This window comes from Muntiacus reevesi, chromosome 1, assembly GCF_963930625.1.
Source record: "Muntiacus reevesi chromosome 1, mMunRee1.1, whole genome shotgun sequence".
In the NCBI taxonomy this organism is placed as follows: Eukaryota; Metazoa; Chordata; class Mammalia; order Artiodactyla; family Cervidae; genus Muntiacus; species Muntiacus reevesi.
Genome location: NC_089249.1, coordinates 153269381 through 153283437, shown reverse-complemented (window position 1 = coordinate 153283437; position 14057 = coordinate 153269381). Strand labels below are relative to the sequence as shown.

Here is a 14057-nt window from a genome sequence, read left to right as displayed (position 1 = left end):
CCCATTGCAGTTGTTTACTTATTCTTTGGTCTTTACATCTGATTTACTTTGAGGCTATGCTATCAGATGAGTTCAGACTGGAAACAATCATGTCTTCCTTGTTAAGTTTTATCAATATGACATGAGCCTCTTGAGCAACACTTTTTTTTCCAAGACTTACTACATGTACTAGTCACTCAGTCATGTCCAACTCTTTGCAACCCCATGGACTGTGGCTTGCCAGACTTCTCTGTCCATAGAATTTTCCATGCAAGACTGCTGGAGTGGGTTGCCATTCCGTTCTCCAGGGGATGTTCCCCACCTAGGGATCAAACCCAGGTCTCCTGCATTGCAAGAAGATTCTTTTACCATCTGAGCTGCCAGGGAACCCCTCCCAAGTCTTAGATATAGAAGTCTTAAAAACTATTTGCTTAGGCTTTTTAAATCCAGTCTGATGTTTATCTTTTAACTGGAAGTTAATCCACTCATATTTAATAAGAATTACTGTTACATATGGATGTACATCTACCTCCATCCTCCTTCATCCTGCTTGTCCCACTTGTTCTATCCCTCCTACTACAGTTTTCTTCTTTGAATTTCTTTGAGAGACTTATTCCAAACGCTTTCCTTGTACTGGTTTGGAATTTTTATGCCCAAACTATGTTCTTTCAGCAGTTACCCTTAAAAATATTACATGTATCCTTTTAACTTATCAAAGTCTAATATTCATCTTATAAAAATACCTTTTTCTCCATTTAGCATTACTCCTGATACATTGTTGTTGTTGTTTTAACTCTGTATACTTTTAAGTTTCATAATTACTGTTTTAAATAATCAATGCTCATTTATATTATTCATATAAAATGACTTTCATTGCCCCACTATCGTTTTTCCAGCTCTGATCTATATTCTCCTTCTGCCTGAAATATATTCTTTAGAATTTTCTTTGGTAAGCTGGTGGCATGCACACTCAACTGTGTGTCTAAAGGTCTATTTTACAATCATTCTTACAAGATATCTTTTGTTTGGTGTAGAATTTGTAGTTGGTGGTTATTTTCTTTCATGCTATTACAAATATTCTACTGTCATTGAGCTTCCACTACTGCTGCTGAAAAGTCATCCATCAGACTAACTAACATGACTTTAAAGAACTTCTGCCCTTTCATCTGGCAAAGATTTTCTATATTTGGTCTTCTGTAGTCACTATAACTTTCTACATGTGGATTTAATATATACTTTTGGAATTTGTTAGACTTCTTTACCCTCTGATTTGATGTTCTAGAAATTTTCCAGTGATCAACCCTTCAAATATTTCATATTAATTTTTTCTCTTCTCCTTCTAGTTCTCTAGGTATATATATATATTGGACATTTTCACTCTATTCTCTATGCTACTTTCCCTTTCTTCTGTATCTTTCATTTTTCTTTTCTCTTCACACTGTATTTGGGATTTCTCTTGGTCTATCTTTCAATTCACAAATTCTAACATCATCTATATGTACTCCTCTCTTAAACCTATCCATGGTTTAAATTTCAATTATCATGTCTCAATTCACAATGCCCTTTCTTACTTTTTATATTTCAAATCTCATAGGTCACATTTTATAGTTTTCTATGACTTACAACTGTATTCAAACTTGTCCCTTATTTCTGTAAAAAGGAATCATCTTTGTAATACTTAACCATGCCAATCTCTATGTTTGACTGAATGCTGGTCACTCTACTTTAGAGTAGATAAAACAAAGGCATTTTCTTTTTGAGAGGGTTTGTTTTTGCTTCTCTTGGGCATCAGAGAACCCTACCGGTTCTGGACCATGTTAAACTATATTCAAGGCTTAAGGTTCACTAGACAACATAGGCATTTTTCAAAGTAGTCTGTAACTCCTCAGGATGGCTAATCCATCTCCTCAGCCTAAGGGTGATGCCTTTTGAAGTCCCAATTTATCATGAGAAGAGTCTCCTATTAAATAGCCTACTTTGTGAACTTCCTGGACTTTGATAAATCTTCTTCTTGCCCTGAAATACTGATAAACTAAAGTTCAAATTTATTGAAATTAGCAAAGGCCACCAGGGTAAAAGCAGCTTTCATTCTCATTTACTTAATAGAGTAAAAATTCAGTTATTTCCTCAACTTTTTACTTAAATGATTCAAGATACTGAACAATATGACCTGTGAGGAAACTAGATTTTACTGACCTATTAAAAAATAGACACATTTAATCCATGCTGTGTAAGAGTCTTTTGCAAATTATCCAAAGACTTTTTATTTCATATTAACTGTGAAAAAGTTAAAGTGTCGCTCAGTCGTGTCCGACTCTTTGCAAGCCCACTGACATAGCCTACGGGGCTCCTCTGTCCATGGGATTTTCCAGGCAAGAATACTGGAGTGGACTGCCATTTCCTTCTCCAGGAGATCTTCCCAACCCAGGGACTGAACCCTGGTCTCCCACATTGTAGGCAGACGCTTTACCGTCTGAGCCACCAAAGAAGTCATATTAACTGCAGAAGTATAATAATTATCATATGTATTATAGAATATGCAATGCTTAATGCTCTACCACTGTCTACCATTTATGGCATAAATTCCTGGCCTGATATTCTTAATAATTTCTTCTATTAGGCAGTAGCATTCTTCTTATTAATTCTGACAGTTTTTTAAGTAGAAATAATCTGTAATAAATGTACAAATATCTTTGGATTTCCTGAAGTACTCCTTAGATTAAAAATGTACAGAATTTCTTAAGAAGAAATGAAACAAGTTCTTTAACTAGACTTTATAGCAGATTTCATCATCTCTGAGATGGTCGTAATTTTTTCAACATATCCTTTGCCTCTTCTTTTTTCCCAATGAAATGTGTTTATTTATGAGTATTCAATTTGTCTACTGCTTAAGTTTTCTTAACATGTTGTAAAACTTGGGAGTTGAAAACTTTGAAACAAAAGCAAACACACAGTCACCCTAAAGAGTATCCCTGATTTTCTAAGTTTATAAAAAAGATAAATTTGGGCCTCATTTGCACTGCTTGATTAACTTCTTTTGTCTCTATTCTTTTGTTTGTTACTTTGGAATTAAATGTTTAATTAGATAAACACTGATATCAAATATATGTGCTGTGAGCATATCCTTAAGTATGCAATTAAAAAGAGCTATAAACTATTTCACTGAATACAAAGTAGAGAGCCATATTTCAGATTAAAGAAGAAAAACCACTATGTTGTATCCTATTATAAACACTGTCATCAAAGTAATTATGTCAATTTTAATGGGATTCTGGCATTGTTTTAGTGGAAAAGCTGTTAACTTGGGGGTTCAATAACAGACAAATATTTATTTCCTTGAAAATAATGGCATATTCTTTAAACTTACAGGACCTTACCCAAAAGTTTTCTCAGGGTCAAATTAATTCTTAGAGATGAGACAATTTAAGAAAACTTGACCACTGTCATGTTTTGAGAAACTTTTTTTGTCATTTGTGTTTTGATTTTATGGCATTTTTTTATATTTAAAAAAATCTGTATTAATTCATTCAAGACATCTCAAATAGGTATCTGCCAGATTCTTGATACTAGAGACAACCAACAAAAAATGGACCAAAAACTGCCATCAGACTTTACATTATACTGGTCAAACGCGATTATTTCTTTCTTTCTTAGTATTTCAATCTTGTATTTATCTAGATTTTGGTATAAAGTGACTTCTTTTTACTACTGTATGCTTTGCCTTACAACCTTGCTATATCAAAGCTCTATTAATGCCCTGACAAACTTTTGAGAAGATAACTTTGAGGATCAAAAGCTCTTTTTAAAAAAGTTTTAAAAAAATCCATGCAAATACACTCAGAAATTTCACTCCTTAGAACTTAGCAAAAGGAAATGATTAAGGATGTACACAAATAGAATATTCACTATAGCATCACAGTACCAGAAAAATAAAAATAATTCAACTGTCCAATAATATGTGAATGGCTAAACAGATCCACAATTACTTAGTCATGTTTTGTAAATTATAAAACTATATGCAAATGTGATAAACCTTGTTTTAAAATATGAAAAGATATGAATAAGTTGATCCCATATATGTTACAATTATAGGTGGTTACATTCCACAATATCAATCATGGTTATCTCTAGATTGTGAAATTGAGAGCAATCTTACCTCTTTTTCCCTTCTCTGTTTTCCATATTTTCTACTAAATTAGAAAATAATAATTGCAATAATGAGTCAATAGAGACTACATTATTTACAAAATTCAAAAGATGTTTAAATGGTTTCAATTTAATCTTTAATACAAAGACTAAGTATACAGAACAAGAGCCAAGGTATATTCACAATTTGCTCTTTTCTCCAAATAAAGTACTGTTGATAATCCTACAGAATTAAGAGTACTGGAAAAGAAATACCACAGAACAATGCCCAACATTGCCAGTTGTAAGATGGCACCAGATAATCAAAATAAAAATATATTTTGGGTTATTTACCTATCCAGGGCTTCTTTGAAGGACTTCCTCTGGACATCAAACTGAAAGACTGTACGTTCACAATCAGTTGAAGCATTATCACTGCCCCCATGTTTCTTCAGGAAGGCATCAAATCCATTCTCATCTGGATATTTCAAGCTACCCATGAATACCACTAAGTGAAAAGAATACAAAGTCACAAAACACAAAGATACAGACAATGTTTTTATTAACAAGGATGAAGTTTCAAAAAAACTGGTATAAAATATGCCAACAATGGTTACATATGGATAATACTTATTTTCTTCATAGTACTTCTGTTTTTTAACTTTCTATAATGCTCATATATCTTTTAAATTCAAAAACTAAACATTTTTAATGAAATATGTAATTTATTTGTAAAAGGTTAAAATGTAAACTGACATATATGCAAACTAATTTCTACTATAAAAACTCATAAGGTAAGAAATTCACCCTTGAGTAGCTGAGAAAACTAGAATACAAAGAAGTAGTAATTCAAGAGTTCATAACTGGATAGCATTCACAAAGGTTTTACTTGGGTACATTAATAATTACACTGAAGATTTACTGTTTTGCTTTGATATTAATCGTGCCTTTACTTTTCAAAGCATATTTCTAATGCTTTGACATCTTGAGGTCTTGCCAACCCTGGAAGGAACTGCCCCTCCCAAGATGACAGTCTAAACTCCTCAAGATTAGCAATTTCCTCCTGATTGGTTGGCCTTAGTGTACCTGAATAATAAGACTTACATTTTAACATAGTTTTCTAAGCAGTTTCACTTTAATCCTCAAAACAAGTACACTCAAGATTAAAATTAAGTCTTTCCCCTATGATATTCACTAAGATTTCTTTTCTTAGTTTTTCTCTTATTAAACATTATCACAATCCTATCAAACCAGTTACTTATCTTTGAAATCAATTCTTACAAATTTGGAGGTAAAAACACACCCGAGAATATTTTACAAAGATCTTACTGTGTTCCAAAAAGTGTGCCAGCCCGGGCAGGTCATCTGGATCAGCAAAACTCCCAACTCCAACACAAAGAGCCGCTGCAGACTGGAGTAAGTAGAACACATACAAATAGTGAGTCAATCCTACAGGAGTAATAATGTCATCTCATTTTAAGGATTCACTTGGAGATGGACCTTATCCAATAGAAAGTAACAGAATTCTTTCCCTGAGAATCAGGAGGAGCAGCAAAGTGAAACTCACCAGAACTGTGTCAGTTTCACCCTGCTGCTCCTCCTCTTGCCATCCTGCAAAATGCTGAACAGGTGCAGACCTAAGGGAAAAAGCAGAAACAGACAGAAAAAAAGCCAAGGGGGACTGGCCAGCCCACCCAAGTATCACTTTGTGTCAGCATTTCAAAGTTCTGAACCAAGTTTGTTTCCTGATTAACCAGATTTCAGAAATCTGCAGAAGTAATATATCTGAGGAAATTTTCTCGAAAGATCTCTAAACAATTAAAGGCTCTGTGTTCGTTAATTCAAGTTACTAGATGGAAACTTCTCAATATGTCACTCAGAAAATATTGTTTTTATTAAAACAGGGCATAAGATAACAAGTCAGGAAAACATCTAACAAAGATAATAAATTAATGGTTATTAAAAAAATCTTTAGCCATTAAAGAACTATAGAACTAAACTTTAGAGAGGCTTTTTAGTTCTTCACTTCTTATTTAAGGTATAAAAAATACATTACTTTAAAAAAAAGATACATTACTTATTGGTTGACATTTTCCCAGTACTTTGGGAAAATTAATTCACAACAAAATAGATGGTCAGGAGGTATACCAAATTCTGCATTTAAAATGATCAGGGCAAACATTATATCAAAGTAAGTTAAAAGACATAAAAAAGGAGAGAAAAATAGTCAATTTGAATCCTTAAGGACAGAAAGCTGAATTATTAACTTTCCCAAATTTTACAAATGTCAATTTTAAAGGGCTAACACATTTGATGACACAGACTATTCTGATAAATGGTTATCCTCTTAGAAGGCTTTCAAAAAAAATAGTGTACACCTGGTATAAAGTCTAACCATGTGTTGGCAGGGGGCGGGGGTGTACGTTTTTGGAAGAACCAAACAGCCTCACTTAATACTCATAAATCCCTTATTTAAGACGTAGACACATAAACTCAGTTAAAACATGAGGGAATATCCACTTCTTCAAAGCACAGTCTAATGGGTTCTGTGATGTGTTTAATAGATGCCTAACCTGCTTTCAGCTCCAACTACCCCATTAAGATTTCTTGTCTTGAACAGCAGGGTTGAAGACATTTTTGTATAAGTTGACTTAAACCACAGTTTATCAGTCAGCTTTGACCACAGCAAAAACAGGCTCTGCAATTGCTAGAAAAGAAATTCATACTTGAGAATTATCTATCCAAAAAATTCATACTTGAGAAATTCATACTTGAGACTTGATTTAAGAAAGCCTTGAACAAATCATAATTCAGCATATATCAAACTTAAATTCCAATCTTGTTAATTTATCAAAACTTTTTTTTTTTTTAATCAAAACTTTAAGATCAAGAACAACTTCCCTCTGGGAGAAAGAAAGTGGAGGGGGGTAAAAATGATGATTCGAAAGAGTAGCCAACTTCCTAATTAGGTAAATGTTCTCCAAAAACCTCAAAAAATTTTCTTCCTACTATCCTTACACATTCACATATTCATCTTAAGCACAGTTCACATTTTTCAAATAAAAAATCATAAAACCACTGCAAAATCCTATACTACTCTTAAGCCACCTCTTATCTAGACTATCTACTTTATTTACCTTTTGTAGGCATTTATTCATTCAGTGAATAGAAATAATTTTCCATGACTACAATCATGGGATCTTTCCTTTCACTAGTGTATCCACAGCATAAAACAATTTGATCTCATCTTCAAACTGCACTAACCTCCTCCATTCCTTTCTAAAATCCAGAAAATCAGCTATCAGTATCTTAAGAGGGAATAATATCATACCAAGTTCTCAGAAAAGACAGGCAGCATCTAAGCTATTTTTTAAATGATCACTAGAATCTGACCCTGCTGCTTCTAGACAAGGTAACATTTAGAGTTTGATGTACGTAATAAGCAAAATAAAAAGGGGTTCCCAAAATACTGTATGCACATCTTCTTTTGTCAAACAGGTTCACAATTGCTATATAAATCTAAAATATTTTATTACATTTTGACAATAAAATTGGCTATCAAAAATTTTTTTAACTTAATCCTAGAGTTTTGCTTATCAATTGATAGAGGGTATGAAGAAGTCCAAAATACAGGAAAAGCTATTAACAGAGATACAGGAAGAAAATTATAAACCAGGAATATTCAGTTATGAAGTTATAACACAGTATGTCTGGAGCTAAAATGGACTTCAAAATGTATGTAACCTAATTCTCTTGTTTCAGAAATGAGGGGGAAAAATGAGAAAATGAAAAGGTCTAAGATCATTTGTAAAGATAACGGCAGTCTCAGAATTAGAATTCAGGTTTCCTAACTATCACTGTTCTTCTCACTTGACTTATTTCTTCCCTTCTATTATTTCTCTATTTGAAATTATAAGATCTATTTTAAATTAAAAGTGAGTTCATTAACTCCTGATTTATTTATAAAGACTTTAGTACAGACTATAAAGACAACAGACTATCTACATATATATACTTTTTTTCCTGGTGTTTTGGTTTTTATCCATAAAGCCTTCCAAGCTAAAATCACTTGGCCTATCCTGCTCTGCCAAAACAGGCATCAATCATAATCTGAATAGCAAGAGGGAATAGCTGATTTAAACATGACTCAATCCCTCCAACACCTAAGTGAAACAACTGGCACAATCTTCTTTAAAAAAAATTTTTTTTTTCTTTTTTCTTTTTTTTTTTTTTAAATTTTTTTTTCAGGAAGAATACCTATTAATTTATATAAGACATACCTACTACTTACATTTCAAACTGTCAAATTTTGAGGGTTGATTTTATAGTGTTATACATGTGATCTTTTAGATTTTAGTATTAATAATCTGAACTTTAATTCATTTTTTTGAGAATGGTACCATGTTGAATATATTACCAATATTTAAGATACTAGCTTTAACAAACATTTGCTGGTCAATTCCACTATAATGGCTCCAGCATATTATACTCCAGTGTAGATATTTTCTACTTCAAAATGGAAGCATTCTTCAAAAAATATCCAGAGAGAAACATTATTTCTATCAACCAGTACTTATCTATTCACCTACTATTATTAATATAATCCACTAACTAAGCTCAACTCCCCATTTCTATTTCAATTCTTCCAATTTACTTATTAATTATTTGGACCACTGAAGCTTCCCCATAAAAATACAAATTACATTCAGTTACTTACATAGAAATTACCGATGAGGATTCTCAGAAACACAGGCCTATGTAAGAATTCTACACTACACTTGTTCTTCTCTTATGCTTTTTCCAGTCTCTCCAAGGATAATACATTCTCTTATTCCTCTATCCCATGCTAAGAACTTTGCAGATTCACAGCTCCAGGCATTTGTTTTGAAAACATGCAGTCAAATACTCCCAGTGATTATCTCTGAGAGTTATGGTTATGGACAACTTTTATATTTTTGTTTATTTTCCATTAGCTTCTATAATGAGCATTTGTCATTTTTATAATAGAGCAAAAAGAAGCTTTTTCTCCTTAAATTTTTTGGCCACACCATCTGGCATGACGGATCTTAGTTCCCCGACTAGGGATCAAACCCAGGCTCACAGTATTTGAAATGGAGAGTCTTAACCACTGCTAACCAGTGGACCACCAAGGAAGTCCCTAGAGGAAAATGTTTTTTTAAATGTAATCTTTACATAGAATAAATATTCCTTTACTGAAGATCAACAGATATATACTTCCTATTTGCCAGTAAGAGACAAAACATAAATTTGGAACTTATCACAAAGAATTCCCAAATTAGAAAAAGATGTAACAGACATGACTCACACCTGTTTTTCAGTGGTTTTCTTTCTAGCTTCTGCCCTCTCTTCTAATTCTTCCAACTCATTATCCTCAGCGTCAAGATCATCATCATGTTCATCATCATCATCATCAAACTCATCTTCATCATCAAAACCTTCTTCATCATCATCTTCTATTTCTGCTCCAGAATCTTCATCATCATCGTCGTCATCATCATCATCATCTTCTTCTTCCTCTTCTTCCTCCTCATCTTCCTCTTCATCATCTGTTGCATCACCCATTTTACCTTCCATATTACTTAGGTCTGAAATCAAAAGTGCCTGCAAGCCATTTCGTAATTTGATGTACCTGAAAAATAAAAATGAAAAAAAATCACAAAACATTCAACTCAGCTATTCATTATACTATGACACTGAAAGATGAACTCCCCAGGTCAGTAGGTGCCCAATATGCTACTGGAGAGCCGTGGAGAAATAACTCCAGAAAGAAAGATGAGACGGAGCCAAAGTGAAAACAACACCCAGTTGTGGATGTGACTGGTGATGGAAGTCAAGTTTGATGCTGTAAACAGCAATACTGCATAGGAACCTAGAACGTTAGGTTCGTGAATCAAGGTAAACTGGAAGAGGTCAAACAGGAGATGGCAAGAGTGAACATAGACATTTTAGGAATCAGTGAACTAAAATGGACTGGAATGGGTGAATTTAATTGAGATGACCATTGTATCTACTACTGTAGGCAAGAATCTCTTAGAAGAAATGGAGTAGCCCTCATGTCAACAAAGAGTCCAAAATGCAATATTTGGGTGCAATCTCAAAATTGACAGAATGATCGGTGTTCTTTTCCAAGGCAAACCATTCAATATCACAGTAATCCAAATCTATGCCCCAACCAGTAATGCTGAAGAAGCTGAATGGTTCTATGAAGACCTACAAGATCTTCTAGAAGTAACACCCCAAAAACAATGTCCTTTTCGTCATAGGGAACTGTAAAGCAAAAGTAGAAAGTCAAGAGATACCTGGAATAACAGGCAAATTTGACCTTGGAGCACAAAATGAAGCAGAGCAAAGGCTAACAGAGTTTTGCCAAGAGAACGCACTGGTCATAGCAAACACCCTCTTCCAACAACACAAGAGAAGACTCTACACAAGGACATCACCAGATGGTCAATACCGAAATCAGGCTGATTATACTCTTTGCAGTCAAAGATGGAGAAGCTCTATACAATCAGCAAAAACAAGACCGGGAGCTGACTGTGGCTCGGATCATGAACTCCTTATTGCCAGATTTAGACTTAAATTGAAAAAAGTAGGGAAAACCACTATACCATTCAGGTATGAGCTAAATGAAATCCCTTATGATTTTACAGTGGAAGTGACAAAATAGATTCAAGGGATTAGATATGATAGAGTGCCTGAAGAACTATGGATGGAGGTTTGTGGCACTGTACAGGAGACGGTGTTCAACACCATCCCCAAGAAACAGAAAAGCAAAAAGGCAAAATGGTTGTCGGACGAGGTCTTACAAATAGCTGATAAAAGAAGAGAAGTTAAAGACAAAGGAGAAAAAAAAAATATCCATCGAATGCAGAGTTCCAAAGAATAGCAAGAAGAGATAAGAAAGTCTTCTTCAGTGATCAATGCAAAGAAACAGAGGAAAACAACAGAATGGGAAAGATTAGAGATCTCTTCAAAAAGATCAGAGACACCAAGGGAATATTTTATGCAAAGATGGGCAGAATAAAGAACAGAAATGGTATGGACCTAACAGAAGCAGAAGAGATTAAGAGGAGGTAGCAAGAATACACAGAAGAACTATACAAAAAAGATCTTCATGACCCAGATAATCACAATGGTGTGATCACTCACCTAGAGCCAGACAATCTGGAGTGCAAAGTCAAGTGGGACTTAGGAAGCATCACTACAAACAAAGTTAGTGGAGGTGATAGAATTCCAGTTGAGCTATTTCAAATCCTAAAAGATGATGCTATTAAAGAGCTGAACTCAATATGCCAGCAAATTTGGAAAACCCAGCAGTGGCCACAGGACTGAAAAGGATCAGTTTTCATTCCAATTCCAAAGAAAGGCAACGCCAAAGAATGTTCAAACTACCGCACAATTGCATGAATTTCACATGCTAGCAAGGTAATGCTCAAAATCCTTCAAGCTAGGTTTCAACAGTACATGATCCAAGAACTTCCAGATGTACAAGCTGGATTTAGAAAGGGCACAGGAACCAGAGATCAAACTGCCAACATCCACTGGATCATAGAAAAAGTAAGGGAATTCCAGGAAAACATCTGCTTCATTGTCTACGCTAAATCTGTTGACTGGGTGGATCACAACAAACTGGAAAATTCTTAAATAGATGGGAGTATCAGACTACTTTACCTGTCTCTTAAGAAATCTGGATGCAGGACAAAAAGCAAGAGTTAGAACCTTACATGGGAACAACAGACTAGTTCAAACTGGAAAAGGAGTACAATAAGGCTGTATATTATCATTTTGTTAACTTATAAGCAGAGTATACCGTGTAAAATGCAAGGTTGGAAGACTCACAAGCTAGAATTAAGATGGCTGGGAGAAATATCAACAACCTCAGATATGTAGATGACACCACTCTCACAGCAGAAAGCAAAGAGGAACTACAGAGCCTCTTGATGAGGGTGAAAGAGAAGAGTGAAAAAGCTGGCTTAAAGCTCAACATTCAAAAAACGAAGGTCATGGCATCCAGTCTCATCACTTCACAGCAAATAGATGTGTGAAAAGTGGAAACAGTGACAGATTTTATTTTCTTGGACTCCAAAATCACTGTGGATGGTGACTGCAACTATGAAATTAAAGGACACTTGCTCCTTGGAAGAAAAGCAATGACAAGCTTAGTGTGTTAGAAAGCAGAGACATCACTTTGCTGAAAAAGGTCTGCATAGTCAAAACGATGATTTTCCAGTAGTCATATGCCAATACAAGAGGTGGACCACAAAGAAGGCTGAGTGCCAAAAAATTGATGCTTTCAAATTGTAGTGTTGGAGAAGACTCTTAAAGAGTCCCTCGGACTGCAAGATCAAATCAGTCCATCCTAAAGGCAGTCAACCCTGAATATTCATTGGAAGGACTGATGCTGAAGTTGAAGCTCAATACTTTGGCCACCTGATGCAAAGAGCTGACTCACTGGAAAAGATGCTAATGCTGGAAAATATCCAGGGCAAGAGAAGGGGGCGACAGTGAATGAGGTGGTCAGATGGCATCAACACAATGGACATGAATTGGAGCAAACTCAGAGAGATAGTGAAGGACAGGAAAGCCTGGCGTGCTGCAGTTCACAGGGTCGAAAAGAGTCGAACAGGACTTAGCGACTGAACAACAATCCCTATCCTCTTTTATCCTGTTTTAACTTTTTTTCATACCATTTATCATCCCTTTTTTCTGGTTTTGGTTTTGTTTTGTTTTTTAATTTTCTGTCTGCACCTTTAGAAAGTTAGGTCTGAGGACAGGCTTTTCTTTTTCTTCATAGCTATATTTCCAGCACCTAAGACATTGCCTGGCATAGGAAACATTTAAGAAACATTTGCTGAATGAGCAGAAGAATGCCAGCCTAAAGGGGGCCTGATACATAATAGGTATTTAATATGCTAAGTGAAACAAAATATCAGTAGTTCTGTAAAATAAATAAAACTGTGTACACACATACACATAAAATGTACACAAATATACATTAAATGTACATAAGTGAAGCGAGTGAAAGTCGTTCAGTCATGTCCAACTCTCTGCAACCCCAGGGACTATGCAGTCCATGGAATTCTCCAGGCCAGAATACCAGAGTGGGTAGCCTTTCCCTTCTCCAGGGGATCTTCCCAACCCAAAGATCGAACTCAGGTCTCCCATACTGTGGGCAGATTCTTTACCAGCTGAGCCACAAGGGAAGCCCAAGAATACCACAGTGGGTAACCTTTCCTTTCGCCAGGGGATCTTCCCGACCCAGGAATCAAACCGGGGTCTCCTGCATTGCAGGCATGGATTCTTTACCAACTGAGCTATGAAAGTGAAAGTGAAATTGCTCAGTTGTGTCCAACTCTCTGCGATCCCCTGGACTGTAGACGTCTCTGTCCATGGGATTTTCCAGGCAAGAGTACTGGAGTGGGTTGCCATTGCCTTCTCCAGGGGATCTTCCCAATTCAGGGATTGAACCCAGGTCTCCCACATTGTAGGCAGACGCTTTTACCATCTGAGCCACCAGGGAAGTTGGGAAGCCCTAAATGTACATAAAGGAGTAGCTAAAGAACTAAAAGGACACAAACCAATAGTAATATATATATATACATACATATATATATATATGGAGAGAGAATGAAATTAGAACAAGATACAAGAACTTTCATGCTTTACACTATAATTTTTACATATTTTTTGCAATTTACGGATGAGGAAACTAAAGCACACAAAAAAGGATTTTTATTTGCCTAAGTTTAGCAGGGACTGAGCCCAAGTAGCATGGCACCAGAAGCTAATCTGTTCCTCATCCAACAATAGTAAAACTAGAAAACTTTACATGAGAAGATAACAGACATGACTAGTCATACCATGCAGTTGGAATGGGAACACCCAGTATTACAAAGATATAAATTCTTCCCCCAAATTAACCTATAAATTCA

General features: G+C 35.2%; 1 protein-coding gene across 2 annotated transcripts in view; it reads right to left on the bottom strand.

Annotated features, from left to right (window-relative positions):
* NRDC (nardilysin convertase) overlaps positions 1-14057 on the bottom strand; it is a 100620-nt gene that overhangs the window by 65297 nt on the left and 21266 nt on the right. Inside the window, exons 2-6 of one of the 2 annotated variants that reach the window (XM_065913231.1) lie at positions 9433-9754; positions 6678-6811; positions 5672-5741; positions 5434-5515; positions 4459-4612 (exon numbers count right to left, since the gene is read on the bottom strand). In XM_065913231.1, the coding sequence (XP_065769303.1) occupies positions 4459-4612; positions 5434-5515; positions 5672-5741; positions 6678-6811; positions 9433-9754 (762 nt within the window). The remainder of the gene's footprint in view (positions 1-4458; positions 4613-5433; positions 5516-5671; positions 5742-6677; positions 6812-9432; positions 9755-14057) is intronic. The other variant, XM_065913239.1, reaches the window with a different exon arrangement.